This window comes from Coregonus clupeaformis, chromosome 27, assembly GCF_020615455.1.
Source record: "Coregonus clupeaformis isolate EN_2021a chromosome 27, ASM2061545v1, whole genome shotgun sequence".
In the NCBI taxonomy this organism is placed as follows: Eukaryota; Metazoa; Chordata; class Actinopteri; order Salmoniformes; family Salmonidae; genus Coregonus; species Coregonus clupeaformis.
This window is the reverse complement of record NC_059218.1, coordinates 26,059,142-26,077,054: the sequence shown is the minus strand read 5'-3', so window position 1 is coordinate 26,077,054 and position 17,913 is coordinate 26,059,142. Positions and strand designations below refer to the sequence as shown.

Sequence of the window (17,913 nt, the reverse complement as noted above, 5' to 3'; positions counted from 1 at the left end):
ATGGCACCTGTTTGAATTTGTTATCAGTATAAAAGACACCTGTCCACAACCTCAAACAGTCACACTCCAAACTCCACTATGGCCAAGACCAAAGAGCTGTCAAAGGACACCAGAAACAAAATTGTAGACCTGCACCTGCACATATATATATAAAATTTTAGACTGCTCGACTGAAAAAAATATCTTGGTCGACCAACAACCTATCGACCAAACGGGGTCAGCCCTAGTAGAAACCCACAATTTCATCAGCTGTCCGGGTGGCTGGTCTCAGACCATCCCGCAGGTGAAGAAGCCGGATGTGGAGGTCCTGGGCTGGCTTGGTTACACGTGTTCTGCGGTTGTGAGGCCGGTTGGACGCACTGCCAAATTCCCTAAAACAACGTTGGAGGTGGCTTATGGTAGCGACATTAACATTCAATTCTCTGGCAACAGCTCTGGTGAACATTCCTGCAGTCAGCATGCCAATTGCACACTCCCACAAAACTTGAGACATTGTGTTATGTGACAAAACTGCACATTTTAGAGTGGCCTTTTATTGTCCCAAGCACAAGGTGCACCTGTGTAATGATAATGTTGTTTAAATCAGCTTCTTGATATGCCACACCTGTCAGGTGGATGAATTATCTTGGCAAAGGACAAATAATCACTAACAGGGATGTAAACAAATTTGAGAGAAATAAGGTTTTTGTGCGTATGGAAAATTTCTGGGATCTTTTATTTCAGCTCATGAACATGGGACTAACACTCTACATACTGTGTTTATATTTTGTTCAGTATATGTGCAATTGTATTTGGCCAGAGGGAGAGTATAAAAGGGGCCCGTCTCTGAGTACCAAAATGATTCCATAAGGAGCCATGTGTTAGAGCTGATAGATCGTAAATTACTGTCCTATAACACAGTCTTATAGCTTCACCGTCTTATATCATATTCTCTTAATGTTTTAGATCTTTACTGGGTTATATCATTATATTCTTATAGTATCCGCCTGTGCGTGCGTATGTGTGTGTATGTGGCATTGCTCATGGTGATCTTAGGCTTGTGTGCGGCTGCTCGGCCATGGAAACCCATTTCATGAAGCTACAGTTCTTGCACTGACGTTGCTTCCGGAGGCAGCTTGGAACTCGGTAGTGAGTGTTGCAACCGAGGACAGAGGATTTTTAGGCACTACGCGATTCAGCGGTCCAGTGAGCTTGTATGGAATACCACTTCGTGGCTGAGCCGTTGTTGCTGCTTGATGTTTCCACTTCACAATAACAGCACTTACAGTTGACCGGGGCAGCACTAGCAGGGCAGACATTTTACAAATATACTTGTTGGAAAGGTGGCATTCTATGATGGTGCCACGTTCAAAGTCACTGAGCTCTTCAGTAAAGCCATTCTACTGCCAATGTTTGTCTATGGAGATTGCATGGCTGTGTGCTCAATTTTATACACCTGTCCGCAACGGGTGTGGCTGAAATAGCCAAATCCACTCATTTGAAGGGGTGGCCACATACTTTTGTATATATAGTGTATATACTTAGGGATCCTAACTTCAAGAACTCTACTGACTGATAAGAAGACGGGTGAGATGCGTGGAGGAGTACCAAGTTTCCGGACTCAAGCTGATTGATTGTTCATCCTAGACACAGTAGATGAGTCGGAGGTTATAAATATATGTGCTTGTGACTTTGTATCTTGTCTTTGCAGCTGTATGACCCAGTGTGGTGAATACATCTATCATCAGCTTTTATTAGAGTCTTTCTGGATCATGGTACCAGAACTTTAAACCTAACAATATTTTCAAACATGGTGGTGGCTGCATCCTGTTATGTGTATGCTGATCATCAGCAAGGACTAGGGAAGTTTATGATATAAAAAATAAACTGAATAGAGCTAAGCACAGACAAAATCCTAGGTGAAAACCTAGTTCAGTCTTCTTTCCAACAGACACAACGAGACAAATTCACCTTTCAACAGGACAATAACCAGGCCAAATATACACTGGAGTTGCTTACCAAGACGACATTGAATGTTCCTGAGTGGCCTAGTTACAGTTTTGACTTAAAGTCAGCTTGGAAATCTATGGCAAGACTTGAAAATGGCTGTCTAGCAATGATCAACAACCAACTTCACAGAGCTTGAAACATTTTGAAAAGAATAAAAGTGCAAATATTGTACAATCCATGTCTGCAAAGCACAGAGACTTACCCAGAAAGAGTCACAGTTGTAAATCGCTGCCAAAGGTGATTCTAACATTTGACTCAGGCGGTTGAATACTTATGTTATGAAGATATACAGTGCGTTCGGAGAGTATTCAGACCCCTTTACATTTTGCTACGTTAAAATCCTATTGTCCTCGGTTGCAACACTCACTACCGAGTTCCAAGCTGCCTCTGGAAGCAATATTTATTTCTCCCCGTATCAAATCTACACAAAGTACCCCATAATGACAAAGCAAAAACTTTTTTTTTTTTAACTACTGAAATATACATTTACATAAGTATTCAGACCCTTTACTCAGTAATTTGTTAAGGCACCTTTGGCAGCGATTACAGCCTTGAGTCGTCTTGGGTATGACGCTACAAGCTTAGCACACCTGTATTTGTGGAGTTTCTCCCATTCCTCTCTGCAGATCCTCTCAAGCTCTGTCAGGTTGGATGGGGACACAGCTATTTTCAGGTCTCTCCAGAGATGTTCGATCGGATTCAAGTCTGGGCTCTGGCTGGTCCACTCAAGGACATTCAGAGACTTGTCCCGAAGGCACTCCTGTGTTGTCTTGGCTGTGTGCTTAGGGTCGTTGTCCTGTTGGAAGGTGAACCTTTGCCCAAGTCTGAGGTCCTGAGTGATCTGGAGCAGGTTTTCATCAGGGATCTCTCTGTACTTTGCTCCGTTCATCTTTCCCTCGATCCTGACTAGTCTCCCAGTCCCTGCCGCTGAAAAACATCCCCACAGCATGATGCTGCCACCACCACGCTTCACCGTAGGGATGATGCCAGGTTTCCTCCAGACGTGACACTTGGCATTCAGGCCAAAGAGTTCAATCTTGGTTTCATCAGACCAGAGAATCTTGATTTTCATGGTCTGAGAGTCCTTTAGGGGCCTTTTGGCAAACTCCAAGCGGGCTGTTTTGTGCCTTTTGCTGAGAAGTGGCTTCCGTCTGGCCACTCTACCATAAAGGCCTGATTGGTGGAGTGCTGCAGAGATGGTTGTCCTTCTGGAAGGTTCTCCCATTTCCACAGAGGAACTCTGGAGTTGTCGGGTTCTTGGTCACCTCCCTGACCAAGGCCCTTCTCCCCCGATTGCTCAGTTTGGCCGCGCGGCCAGCTCTAGGAAGAGTCTTGGTGATGGAGGCCACTGTGTTATTGGGGACCTTCAATGCTGCAGAAATGTTTTGGTACCCTTCCCCAGATCTGTTCCTCGACCCAATCCTGTCTCGGAGCTCTACGGACAATTCTTTCGACCTCACGGCTTGGTTTTTGCTCTGACATGCACTGTCAACTGTGGGACCTTATATAGACAGGTGTGTGCCTTTCCGAATCATGTCCAATCAATTAGATTCACCACAGGTGGACTACAAATCAAGTTGTAGAAAGATCTCAAGAATGACCAATGGAAACAGGATGCACCTGAGCTCAATTTCGAGTCTCATTGCAAAGGGTCTGAACACTTATGTAAATAAGGTATTTCTAAAGACCTGTTTTCGATTTGTCATTATGGGGTATTGTGTGTAGATTGATGAGTATTTTTATTTATTTATATAAACCATTTTAGAATAAGGCTGTAACATAATAAAATGTGGAAAAAGTCAAGGGGTCTGAATACTTTCCGAATGCACTGTATTAGTGTTTTATTGTTCATGTTATTAGTATTCTTTTATTTTTTTAAACAAATGTTCACATTTTTCTTACACTTTGACACTCAAGTACTTTGTGTGGATCGTTGACCCACCCCAAAAAAGGGGGCGGGTGTTCATTACACAAGCTGACATGAATTTTAATATGGTCAAACTATGTATCAATTAGCTATATGATTTAGATTTTTAGTACCCTTTAGGTATACATTTTTTTTTTTATCGAAAAAATGTATTTGATTAAATATTGAATTTGGCCTTTACTATTATAGCCCAGAGAAACGCATTGAATAACACATTCATAAATGGCAAAAAATACAGTATTTTACTTCTTTTTTGGGTAGGCACAACACTACCTTCACACTTCCATAAAAAAAAATTAACCGGTACCAGTTACCTTCAGACAAGTCCCGTGACACTTTTGGGGGACGTAAAGCAAAACGGAGAACACCATCGTGTTCATGACAATCTCCCCTTTCCACAGTGGGGTCACATTAGTTTGTAGCCCAAGCAGTTCGGACGCTACAAACAGAAGTTGGCACATCGACTGTATCGGCTTCAGACGAGTCCCTTGACACTTGTGGGGGTCGTAAAGAAAAACGGAGGCACCCGTAGTGTTCGTGAAAGTCTCCCCTTTCCATAGAGTGGTCATAATATGTAGGTCAAGCCGTTTGGACACTACAGACGTTTTCGTGAGAAGACCGATTTTATGGATGTCTCATGGTCTGACAAACACAGCTCTAGCTATGCCATCTTTCACCGCAGATGCAGAAGTGCGACATCGGCGGATGCGATTGATCGAGATGCATCCAATGCAACAAAAAATATATCTCTAGCTTAAACTTTGTTACTTACAGTAGATTACACCAGTGCGTCAATCGACTCTAGGGGGTTAAATCCATTTTAATCCCACTTTGTAACATAACAAAATGTGGAAAAATTCAAGGGGTGTGAAGACTTTCTGAAGGCACTGTAGATGTGTGCGTGTGTATGCATGTACACACCTGTGTGTATGCGCATTCGTGAGCGCGTGCGTGTTTGTGCATGTGAAAGCATTTGCATGCACATCTGTGTACTCACTGTTGGGAGTTGGTGGTGCACCCTCCCCTGGTATGCTGTCGGACTCTGCGGGTGGGGAAAGACAGAAACACATTCTTAAGAGATCTGCTGTTGGCATGGCACCAACGCTTATAACAGCTTGACTCACTCGGATCTCAGACAACATTTGGCATCGCTCACATAAAAAATGATGGATGTCAGGAAGGAGAGTGGAAGAAAGGAGTACTTAAAAAGTATTAGCGGATGAATGCAGCTGACAAGTTACTGATAAGAAATGAGCCTCAAACATAACATTACGCCATAAATCCAATTTTACATCCCCAAAATTGGATTCATGTGACTTTTGGATCGGGGATTGCATTATCATGCCTTTATATATTTAGCAGGAGAGGGATTATCAAAAATGAGGTGCTATTAAATCATGTCTGCAGTGACTTGAGTTGATTATTTTGATCTTATCAAACATTTCCTATGTCATCACACAAAGAAGCCTTAGTGTTTCAGGGCAGGCCTTCCTTACCTCTGTGGGCACGGACGTGCGTCTGAAAGCAGTTGTAGTACTTGTACTTCTTCCCACATATCCCACAAACATAGGAGCCTGTGTGACAGAGGAAAGTAAATATAGAGAGGACTGAAAATGCTGCAATAGTTGACTGCATTGATATCATTGGTCTGTAACAATATATAGAACACGCACTCAGTGACCAGTTTATTAGGTACACCACCCCATTCACAAAAATGGTTCGCTCCTACAGACAGTGAGTCACGATGAGGCATCCAGTTACTGTTCGATTGAACGTTAGAATGGGAAAAATAAGTGACCTAAGCGACTGAGCGTGGTATGATCGTCGGTGCCAGGTGCACCGGTTCCAGTATCTCAGAAACTGACGGCCTCCTGGGCTTTTCACGCACGACAGTGTCTAGGGTTTATCGAGAATGGTGCGACAAACAAAAAACATCCAGCCAGCGGCAGTCCTGTGGGCGAAAACAGCTCGTTGATGAGAGGATGAAGGAGAATGGCAAGAATCATGCAAGCTAACAGGCAGGCCACAAACAGGCAAATAACGGTGCAGTACATCAGTGGTGTGCAGAACGGCATCTTGGATGGCACAACTCGTCGGTCCTTGTCACGGATGGGCTATTGCAGCAGGCAACCACACCGGGTTCCACTCCTGTCAGCTAAAAACAAGAAGAAGCGGCTCCAGTGGACACACTGGACAATTGAGCAGCGGAAAAACATTGCCTGGTCCGACGAATCCCGGTTCCTGTTGCATCGTGCTGATGGCAGAGTCAAGATTTGGCATAAGCAGCATGAGTCCAAGACCCCATCCTGCCTGGTGTCAACGGTACAGGCTGGTGGTGTAATGGTGTGGAGAATATTTTCCACACATTAGGTCCCTTGATACCAATTGAGCAACATTTCCATGCCCTGAAGAATTCAGGCTGTTCTAGAGGCAAAGGGAGGTCCGACCCAGTACTAGTCCCCTGTAGCTCAGTTGGTAGAGCATGGCGCTCGCAACGCCAGGGTTGTGGGTTCATTTCCCACGGGGTGCCAGTATGAAAATGTACGCACTCACTAACTGTAAGTCGCTCTAGATAAGAGCGTCTGCTAAATGACTAAAAATGTAAAAAAAAGTATGTAGATGTGTACACCTAATAAACTGGCCAATAAATGTATCTCTCTCTGTGTAACAACATCCTACCTAAACACTTGGGTGATTTCCCGGGCACAGATTAAGCCTAGTTCTGGACTTCAAATCATTTTCAATGGAGATTCTCCATTGAGTTTGTGAAATGTTTGCTAATTTATTAAAATACAGAAATCTCTCATTTACATAAAGTATTCACACCCCTTTGCTATGCCACTCCAAATTGGAGCTCAGGTGCATCCAATTTCCTTTGAACTTCCTTGAGACGTCGCTACAACTTGGAGTCCACCAATCATGTTTTCGCTGTCATTATGGGGTATTGTGTGAAGATAGATGAGGAAAAAATAAATCAATTTAATCAATTTTGAATTCAGGCTGTAACAACAAAATGTGGAATAAGTCAAGGGGTATGAATACTTTCTGAAGGCACTGCACATTCCAGCTGAGATGGTTAATGTTCAACTTCAGAGGCCAGTGTGTAGCTGAAGACCGGTGCAAAACAGGTTTGTGTAATGAACCCAGATGTTGGGAGTAGGTAAAAATTTAGCAATTGAGATGAGAACATTTGAACGGCTGGATGCAGGTGCACAGGTTTGGAAGAGCGCAGATGTAGAGGGAGAAGGTAAAATGACAGGTACATAGGCGTTGAAAGGAGGTCTTCTTTCCTACAGAGTGGGTTTGTTTGTTTTGCGTCAGCCATTTTGCATTCTGGTCTAAATTGTGCAAACTCCACCAACCTAGCACAGAGGGTGATGCAAAATGAACCTGCGCATTGTGTGTGGAGTGGGAGGTGACGTGTTAGGGGGTCGTACCCTGAGTCTGGTCATTGCGAGACCTTCCTCCTCCTCCACCGAGGACCACACAGATCTCGGCAGGCACATCTTTCCCGTTACTGGCCCCCTGCGTGCAAGGCTCCTTCTTTATCATGACCGGGACAGTGAGGGTGGCGGTGGTGGTTGGGGTAGTGGTGGAGCCATCTGAGACTCCATCCCCCGTGTCAACCTGCTCCTGCGCAGGATTGGTAGGCACCTCCTGACCACTCATGACTCCTACTACTCAGGGCCAGTGTACCTAGGGCTATGCGTGTGAGAGAGTGAGAGAGAGCAACAGACAGCCAGGAGAAAGAGAGAAGGAAGAAACAATACAGAATTACTAAATCGACCTCTCCAAAAACAGCTGCCTTTCTTTGAAACAGGTGCAGTTCAAATACAACATCAATGGACAACATCAAGGCAGCCGAGCTCTGAAAAAACTATTTTTAGACAGCTCTAAGGCAAGGCACTTGACACTCCGTAACACCCACAGACTGGGATTGCCATATGACTGACCAATGTACTTCTGAGAGAGAGGTGTAGTCTGGTATACTAATGAGAGAAAGGGCAATTTAATGGTTCTCAAAATTGTCTCCATATGGGCATTATTGTTATCGAGATGAATAAAGGTATATTCTAACCAGGGGGGCTACCAAATCTGGCCTCTATAAAAAATACAAAATGACTCATGACAATGAGGTTTGCCCAAAATAGGAGGGGAATAGATGGGAGAGATATGCATGATTATTATGTATAATTAGCCCTACAGCGCTTCATTGTGTACGGGTGACCTTTGATGACAATACATCCATAGTGCCCAGGTGCTCTAATTTCAGAAACATCCAAATTACCCAGCCTTCTACTGTAAGTACCATAGTACACTAGTACTATAATGAGGGGACACCAGGCAAGAGGGTATGTGTAAAATGCAACCAAGCAAAACAGAGCTATAACCGGGATGACAGATTTTTTTTTGGAAAGAGAAGAATTTCACTAATAATAGCAACAACAAGACCTTTCATGGGCAACACACCTTTTCTTGGAAGCGATAACTTACTGACGTTGGCGCAAATTATTAAAACAGATCATAGTTACGTGGGCCGCTGTTGTCCCCCCAAAATTACTTTGCTTTTGAATCACAATCAAAACTACAGCATTGGTGTGTGACATGTTTCCGTTTGTCACCCTAAATATGAATAATTGTGCAGAACTTTCTACACTGCTCAAAAAAATAAAGGGAACACTTAAACAACACAATGTAACTCCAAGTCAATCACACTTCTGTGAAATCAAACTGTCCACTTAGGAAGCAACACTGATTGACAATAAATTCCACATGCTGTTGTGCAAATGGAATAGACAACAGGTGGAAGTTATAGGCAATTAGCAAGACACCCCCAATAAAGGAGTGGTTCTGCAGGTGGTGACCACAGACCAATTCTCAGTTCCTATGCTTCCTGGCTGATGTTTTGGTCACTTTTGAATGCTGGCGGTGCTTTCACTCTAGTGGTAGCATGAGACGGAGTCTACAACCCACACAAGTGGCTCAGGTAGTGCAGCTCATCCAGGATGGCACATCAATGCGAGCTGTGGCAAGAAGGTTTGCTGTGTCTGTCAGCGTAGTGTCCAGAGCATGGAGGCGCTACCAGGAGACAGGCCAATACATCAGGAGACGTGGAGGAGGCCGTAGGAGGGCAACAACCCAGCAGCAGGACCGCTACCTCCGCCTTTGTGCAAGGAGGAGCAGGAGGAGCACTGCCAGAGCCCTGCAAAATGACCTCCAGCAGGCCACAAATGTGCATGTGTCTGCTCAAACGGTCAGAAACAGACTCCATGAGGGTGGTATGAGGGCCCGACGTCCACAGGTGGGGGTTGTGCTTACAGCCCAACACCGTGCAGGACGTTTGGCATTTGCCAGAGAACACCAAGATTGGCAAATTCGCCACTGGCGCCCTGTGCTCTTCACAGATGAAAGCAGGTTCACACTGAGCACCTCCATGTGCTCGCCAGAGGTAGCCTGACTGCCATTAGGTACCGAGATGAGATCCTCAGACCCCTTGTGAGACCATATGCTGGCGCGGTTGGCCCTGGGTTCCTCCTAATGCAAGACAATGCTAGACCTCATGTGGCTGGAGTGTGTCAGCAGTTCCTGCAAGAGGAAGGCATTGATGCTATGGACTGGCCCGCCCGTTCCCCAGACCTGAATCCAATTGAGCACATCTGGGACATCATGTCTCGCTCCATCCACCAACGCCACGTTGCACCACAGACTGTCCAGGAGTTGGCGGATGCTTTAGTCCAGGTCTGGGAGGAGATCCCTCAGGAGACCATCCGCCACCTCATCAGGAGCATGCCCAGGCATTGTAGGGAGGTCATACAGGCACGTGGAGGCCAGACACACTACTGAGCCTCATTTTGACTTGTTTTAAGGACATTACATAAAAGTTGGATCAGCCTGTAGTGTGGTTTTCCACTTTAATTTTGAGTGTGACTCCAAATCCAGACCTCCATGGGTTGATAAATTTGATTTCCATTGATAATTTGTGTGTGATTTTGTTGTCAGCACATTCAACTATGTAAAGAAAAAAGTATTTAATAAGATTATTTCATTCATTCAGATCTAGGATGTGTTATTTTAGTGTTCCCTTTATTTTTTTGAGCAGTGTATTTAGATGACCAAGCTGTGGAGGGAGTATTTCTGGATAGCAATTGGTTAATCAGGTGCTCCTTCAGACAGAGCTGGCCATATTGAAAAGGGCACTGGTTCAATAGAACAATGTGTGTAAAGGAGAAAAAAGGGCAGGCTCATTGCATGTAGGCTAGTCATAAAAATAAAATCACAGTTACTTTAACTTTCTGTTAAACAAATATTAGGCCTAATTGAAATGCGTTTCCTGCTCCATTGTTTCATGCCCCATTTCCCTAATTATGAAATCTAGTCTACATTGGTTGGTCATGGTGCTCCTGATCTGGTAGAGAAATGGACAATGGGAGAACCTCCATGTTTTTCATATCAGCATGGGTTCAACAGTTTAATGGGCTGGGGCTATACTAATCTCAAACAGCATTAGAATAAATGTAAAATGACTAACCGCCCCTGACATCTAGCCTACTCAATAAAATGATTCCTGCAAAGAAAAGTAGCTAGCCGACAATGGAAACATTGGAAATTCTAATCTCCCTCAAAAGATGCCAATTCAATTCAACACGCTTGGTTAGATTGGAGGCCGTAAAAACTCATTTGGGAAGCAAGGGGAACGGCTGAGTGCTCATTTCAGCAGCAGCCCTGTCGCGGCCGTGCGCCATGTTGTGTTGGAAATTATGATGAGAGCTTTTTTAAAAACAAAAACACAGCCCTATCTGGAACAAGTGGGAGCACGAAACTACATGGAGGGGAATATCAACCGAGAGGAAAAAGCTGAAATGTGAAATCCCTCTCAGCGCTGGACATGATTGGATTCCATACCATAATGGCAGGATGTGATTAATTTTTTCACAAAATTATCACACGTAGGCATTAAATCTGTGCTGCTTGGTCGGTAGCTATGCAATTGTGAATTAGTTATTGATAGCTAGCCCAGTCTATTTGAGACTAGTTTGCGTCTGCGCTGGAACCATCATGTCATTAATCTGATCAAGTTTGTGAAATCTCACGGTGGAAAAAAACAACCATGGATGAAATAGGATCAACTGAGGATATATCTTGCAGCCTCTGAGAGACAGGCTACATTTTAGAAAATATGATGTGCCATTTCAGGGAATTTCTCTCATAAAAAGGTCACACAACCACATTTCCAGCCACAGTTTTTATGCGAGTAAAGTCCTACAGTATCACCACGACAGCTGTGATGGAAACAGGAAGTTTCTGTACGGTTTATAAATGGCGACAGAATTTGTTCGTTCGACATGGTGGGATCTTTTTGTGTCCTTAAATTAATTATTAAACAAATGGCAGAGGAAACACCTTTATGTGCTAATATTGATATAATAACCATCATATCGAAGGTAAACTTGAAGTCACGCGATGATATGGTGTGTGGTCCTCCCACTAAGGCTACAGATGAAATAAATTATGATGAACTTCACAGGGTGGCGGATGTGCACGGTGATGAGCTTGATGCTCCTTTCCAATAAAAATCGAGGGTCTTATTCTGGTGAGATGATCGATGCTGACTGCCATTTGACAAATTAAAATATTCTCGCTCTTATCCATAATAATCTCATCATGTATACTAGCCTACCTGCACAGTATCTGCGAGCTGCTGGCTAGAGCGCACGTGCCAAAACCAGAGTAGGCACATTTGTCACAAAAACTGTTGCGTTAAATAGCAAAACTATCAGTAGAGTTGAAAATGCGATGTAAAACACATTGATCTTTAGATTTTCATTCTGGCGAAAAAGTACATTTTGTATGCCGTACGTCATCACGCACTGATTTTTATCCGCAACAAGTCTGTTTGGTGGAAACACACCACTGGAAAATGCAGATTTTATTGTATTCACATGAAATTCTGTCGCCAATTGGATAGAAACCTAGCTACTGAAACAGATATTTTCACCTGCACGAGTGAAAGGCCTAAGTTGTAGGCCTCGTTTAGGGGCTAATTTAGTTTTTCCATTCCCTCACTGTTTAAATAATTACATCACATAACATACAGAATGCATCCAAATAATCCAATGCTGTGAAACTGAAATAAGCCTACTTCCAAGATGTGAAAAACATGGTGTCACGGCCTCCCGAGTGGCGCAGCGGTCTAAGGCACTGCATCACAGCATCAATTCAACATGAAGGCTTTTTTAGGAAATGTGTGTATGCGAGACTACATCTTATGAAACAGGTTTAGCAGGAAATTTGCCCATTTGAATAGACGACTGCTTTCCTCAAGATTGAGGGCAGCTGTTAAGTTAAATGTAATTGTATGGATATTAAACATAATATCTGTGCTGGACTACAGCACTAAGCTAATCAGTCTCATTGCTAGAGATGTCGGAAAGGTCAACATTGGAGGAAACATAAATTAATGGAACATTTTTAAACATTGCATCAAGATGGGGCAAGATACTTGAAATACTAGGCTGTGTGTGGACTGTACATGATGGGCTAATACCAGAACAAATTATGCACTACTAGACCAATTCCGACTTCATTTCTGAGAAAGACATTTTGCTGAGGAAAATGCATAGCAACAATGGACATGAAAAAACAGACTCAAAATAAGAAAAGGTGACAAGAGTATAGAAATTGGTTGAAAAGCAAGCGCATATGAATAAAATAACATTGAAATCAGTGGAGGTTGCTGAGGGGAGGACGGCTCATAACAGCTGGAACGGAGAGAATGGAATAGCATGAAACACATAGAAACCATGGACCCCAGGAAGAGTAAGGGGATCCATAATAAATACAAATGCATTCATTCCGCTCCAGCCATTACCAAGAGCCCGTCCTCCCCAATTAAGGTGCCACCAACCTCCTGCGATTGAAATCAATACATTGGTTCCCTATATTCCTGCTATGCAGAGAGGAGTATCAGTGGTGAGTAGAATATTGTCAGCCACAGGGATGACCAAAACCTATTTCAGCCCGAATGCTTTCCCTCTCTCCTTAATCAGAAGCACATTTTCCTAGCCCCTCGGTGTAATAAATTTCTCTCAAGATGGCTTCCAACCAACAATTTTAAAAAAGCAATAATGCAGAGAAATGGGAGAATCTTTTTTTTCCTACATTTCCTTCTATTAGCCGGAATGGTCTGGAAACAGAAATGCATCAACTCGTAAAATTCAATCCACATGTGCTCGGAAACCCCATAAAACTTTTCAATGTATATGTTAATGCTGTGAATTAAAATTTAATAACTAGAGATATTGAAAAGCGGACTTGAATTATCCAAAAATAAATCCTGAAAGAGCAGCCCTAAAATTAGAAATTCAGGGCGGCATCCGGTCTGCCGCTAAGCCCTTGTACGCTAGCAGATTACATTTTTGATGAAAATCAAAATTGCAGTGCAGGCTGAGGCAGGTCTGGTAAACCTGCTCCATTGTGATTTATAGATTAATTAGAGCAAGAGGAGACTTTCCCCCTGTTTCACAGAAATTAGATTCTCTTCATAAAATAGTATTTTTAGAAAGGCAACCTGAGCCCTGAAACCGTTAGAAACCTGACACAAATAGCACACACTTCCTATGTGCATTTAACAACAGTACACAGACTGGCCTTAATTCATCTTTGCTGCAGCAATCGAGCGTCCTTGTGCATTATTCATGAGTCCAATAAGGTTAATTTTAAGTAGAGGGGGAAATATGCACAGAATATACAAACTACCCAAAATGCCCAAAGTTCTTTAATATAGCCGTCCAAACCTGAAATACTATACTGCTGGCCCCAACTCGAGTGATGTCATTTTCAGAGATTTATCAGGACAACTATGCTTATATGGTAGGTAATTGGACAGATGCCAAGGTTTACCTGGCCAACAACTAAAGAGTTGACAAACACTTACTAGCAACTGCAATTGCTAAGCTTTCGTAGCTCTCAGCAAGAATATCCAAATGCTCAGAAGGAAGGATTACACCTACCTGCATTGCAACAAGGTTTCCTAAAAAACAGGTATGCCTACATAAAGTTGACTGCACTCTAGACATTAAAAGTAAGTGACACTAAGTCCTAGCTAGTGAACGATGATGGTCTAGGCCTTCATTAATTGTTATGAACTGACAACAGGGTTTGCTCTTTCTTGTTCTCCATCTCTGAGTGGTTTTGTTTAAATTGGGGCGGCAGATATTTTGGGGTTCATAAGCAGATCATTACATCCTACCTCTTGGTGATCAGTGCCTAAAATCTGCAAACAGCTCTGTCTTGCACAGTCCTGTGTCTCCCTTCTACCAGGGTCCCGCAAGCCAGTGTCTGTAAATAGTTCAGGTCGATTAGTTTAAAAAAAATAGAATACACTCCACAAACTAATATGCATTAACTTATATAACTATATATAAACACAGAACACCATAAAATGTACAATTAAAGTTGCATGTTGTGTGTCTATAAAAAGGTGCCTTTCACTTGAATGCAACCTCACTCCAAAACAAATCCTAAATGACTTTCATTCCTTGGCTGCTCTGACATTTATTAATAATAATAATAAACATTCCTGTCATCCATACATTCATTCTCTTCAATTGAAAACCTGGAATTTCCTAATGTAATTCATAGCCTGCATTTTTTATTAGATTGAATGTGGAGGGAAAAGGTCAGGGTTCAGGTTCAGATTTAGCATGCACAGCATTTCCACCAACACTTCAAATTCACACTACAGTTCTAAAGGTCAGCGCCAAAATGACCAAAGTAAAATGGCTCCCTCAGATCTACTTAACAAAGACAAACCATGCAAGACAGGAAATTGTTTAGTGTCTACAAGATTAATGTAAACAGCAGAGAAATTGGTTATGATTGTTTTTCCTCTTCCTAAAATGTGCCAACTCCTCCTCTGCATTTGTCCTCTTTTCGCTTTTGTTTGGTCAGTGTTTGTTTTATTTCCAAAGTTTAGACACATAACAAGTCCGGTGCATTCCTTGTTTACCATATTTCATCATCGAGCAGACCACGACATGAATTCGCTTTATAATTTCTCAAAACACACAAAACGGGCAACCTTGACCTTTCAAACACCACATTTCTATTGTATATTACAAAGGGAATTCTTATATAAGAATGTCAGAATGGGTGACATGCAGAAGCTCTTACATTACAGTGTTGTTACCATATCTCTTTACCCTCTCTTCCAATCTACATCTAAGGGCTTAGATCTGTCATACACTGTCATTCTTTATTTAATACTATGGGAAGGCACACCCAGCCTACAGATTAGGCTGATTGTTACTATATCGGTAGCCTACTAAACACACTTTTTCACAATTACCATCAACATCAGAGAGCATGTTAGTAGTATCAAAGCCGCAATCTGCCATTTCAACAGTCAGACCCTGCCTGCCACTTTGTTTGGTAAACCTTGATAGGGCTGGGGAAATGTGACCACTCAAATGCATCTAAACTTTGGAAACAAGGATTAACAATCTACTTTTAGATTGGCATTAGTTCTAAACAGATTTTGAAGCTATAGCCTACATTGTTTGTTGTCAAATGACAAAAACATCAACAATGGATTAATACAGCCAAGATATTGGGTTATGATGGAGTAAGACAGTTGCACTGTAAGTTAAGGCAGTTATATTTTTATTATTTTAAGTAGGAGGATGCTAATTAGTAAGCTATTTCAATTAAGGACATATTCACTATTAACATATATAAAAACTAGATAGTAGTCCAAACTTTTTGATTAAACGTTATGGGAGTTGACACACCCTGATTCAAACTGTGGCTAGGCTACTCCTAGTTTCTCATATTCAACATCAAAGAGCGCATAATGATAGAACGAATCTGGTTCAAGACTGAGGCAATATTGCAATCAATACATGTATCAAACAGTTAATATTTTTACATGCACTCAAACAGCAGCTCGTACAATCTACCAATTATCCTCTACAGTAAAAAAGAAGAGCGTTCATACTGCAAGCGTACATACAGTCAAGGCACTTAATCATAGGCTACCAATGTAGCGTACTTCTTTTCAAAAATAGCTTCGAAATTAAAAACTAAATGAAGGTCACAAAATGTTTTAAAAACGAAGGTTAGAATAAAATGTTTAAACGACAAATTAATTGGAATTTCTTAATTTCACAAAATAACTACCGACAGGTGGCGCCAATTTCAGAATGAAATGAATTAAAATCCTACCCCGTTTTCGAAAACAGAAGTAGAAATTATATTCGAAATTGGAAACATTGTCTTCATCATGTCGACCAATTGAAACTGAACCAAATAGCCTACGCTTTATCACAAAAGTACACCGTCATTAATCAATTGATGCGATTATGGAATGTGAGAGAAAATTGAAGCAAATTTCACAAAACATGGCTGGCTGCAAGGTTGTTTTCAGACTGTTCCTCCTCGTCCTTCACTGTTGTAACTTCCAATGCGCTTTCAAAGCTACAATTCATTTGTTACAATCTATCACTGGGTTAATTAGCCAGTGCAGACAACGGAGTTTTACTCGAAAACTTCATTCGAAACCGCTGTCTAAAATCAACAGATTATTTGTGACGGAAACTAAAAGGCAGCACCATCGCGTTTGATAATGCTCACCAAACATGCATTAGCTTGCAAACAGACATCCTCACTCATTATGAAGAGCGAGTCGAGTGAACTATGAGCAACTGCGGCCTGTACACATTTTTTTATTTACGATTTCTAAATCAGAAAAAAACGAAACAGAATGGTTTGACTACCTCCCAAAATGATGCAGCTCATGCGAGTAGGCTTGCTCGAGCTCCAAAATCCTCCTCATCCACCAGCGGTGACTGCACAAATAACGCTTTGAAATAAAATGAGTTGCCGGTTTTCATTATCAAATGATAAAAATTAAAACTGCTTTATTTCCGCGCTTGCAATCTTGACATCTTCCGGAATGAGCCCGGGTGTATAATTGTTTTGACGAAGCTGTATGCTACAGTCCGTCCCGGCTCGGTTTATTCGTTTCAATTTTTCATTTTTTTCGTACTCAGGGTAGGCTATGCGTTGCGGATTCTCCAGTGGGAATTTTCGTCCGCCATCATACAAGGACAGATTCCGAAATTGCAACGCCTGCTAGTTATCTCAAAATTATTCTGGGCAGAGTGGGAAAAAAGGTCGAACGACAGTAAAGTTGCGCAGGGAAAAAAAGAGACTAGAAATCACACATAATAAAATTCCCGGATCTAATAATGTGGAAGTTTTATAGGAATTGAAACAAAGTAACAACTTCATGATGACACAAATTATTTGAAATTATGTTGACCATTATAAACATTCTGTAATTTGTACCCTTTGTCGATGTATTTCCAAATAATATATAAATCAATCCAACATGACCGGATGATAGGTTGTATATATTTTTTCCACTCACATATATATGTATAGTATACATATATTATATGCTGCACAAAAATATAAACGCAACAATTTCAAAGATTTGACTGAGGAAATCAGTCAATTGAAATAAATAAATTAGGCCCTAATCTAAGGATTTCACATGACTGGACAGGGGCACAACCATGGGGTGGGCCTGGGAGGGCATAGGCCCACCCACTTGGGAGCCAGGTCCACCTACTGGGGAGCCCCCTCAGACGATCCCGCAGGTGAAGAAGCCGGATGTGGAGGTCATGTGCTGGCGTGGTTAAACATGGTCTGTGGTTGTGAGGCCGGTTGGATGTACTGCCAAATTCTCTAAAACGACGTTGGAGGCAGTCAGCATGCCAATTGCACACTCCCTCAAAACTTGAGACATCTGTTTAATCAGCTTCTTGATATGCCATACCTGTCAGGTTGATGGATTATCTTGGCAAAGGAGAAATGTTCACTAACAGGGATGTAAACAAAATTTGAGCTAAATAAGCTTTTTGTGCATATGGAAAATTTCTGCGATCTTTTATTTCAGCTCATGAAAAATGGGACCATCACTTTATATCAATCAA

General features: G+C 42.1%; 1 protein-coding gene across 3 annotated transcripts in view; it reads right to left on the bottom strand.

Annotated features, from left to right (window-relative positions):
* Nucleotides 1-17,080, bottom strand: part of LOC121541683 (zinc finger protein 618-like) — a 46,871-nt gene extending 29,791 nt beyond the window's left edge. For 2 of the 3 annotated variants that reach the window (XM_041850915.2, XM_041850917.2), the window contains exons 1-5: nt 16,690-17,080; nt 14,166-14,254; nt 7,354-7,618; nt 5,413-5,490; nt 4,914-4,958 (exon numbers count right to left, since the gene is read on the bottom strand). In XM_041850915.2, coding sequence (XP_041706849.2) covers nt 4,914-4,958; nt 5,413-5,490; nt 7,354-7,585 — 355 coding nt within the window. In that variant the 5' untranslated portion in view covers nt 7,586-7,618; nt 14,166-14,254; nt 16,690-17,080. The remainder of the gene's footprint in view (nt 1-4,913; nt 4,959-5,412; nt 5,491-7,353; nt 7,619-14,165; nt 14,255-16,689) is intronic. The other variant, XM_041850916.2, reaches the window with a different exon arrangement.
* Nucleotides 17,081-17,913: the final 833 nt, after the last annotated feature.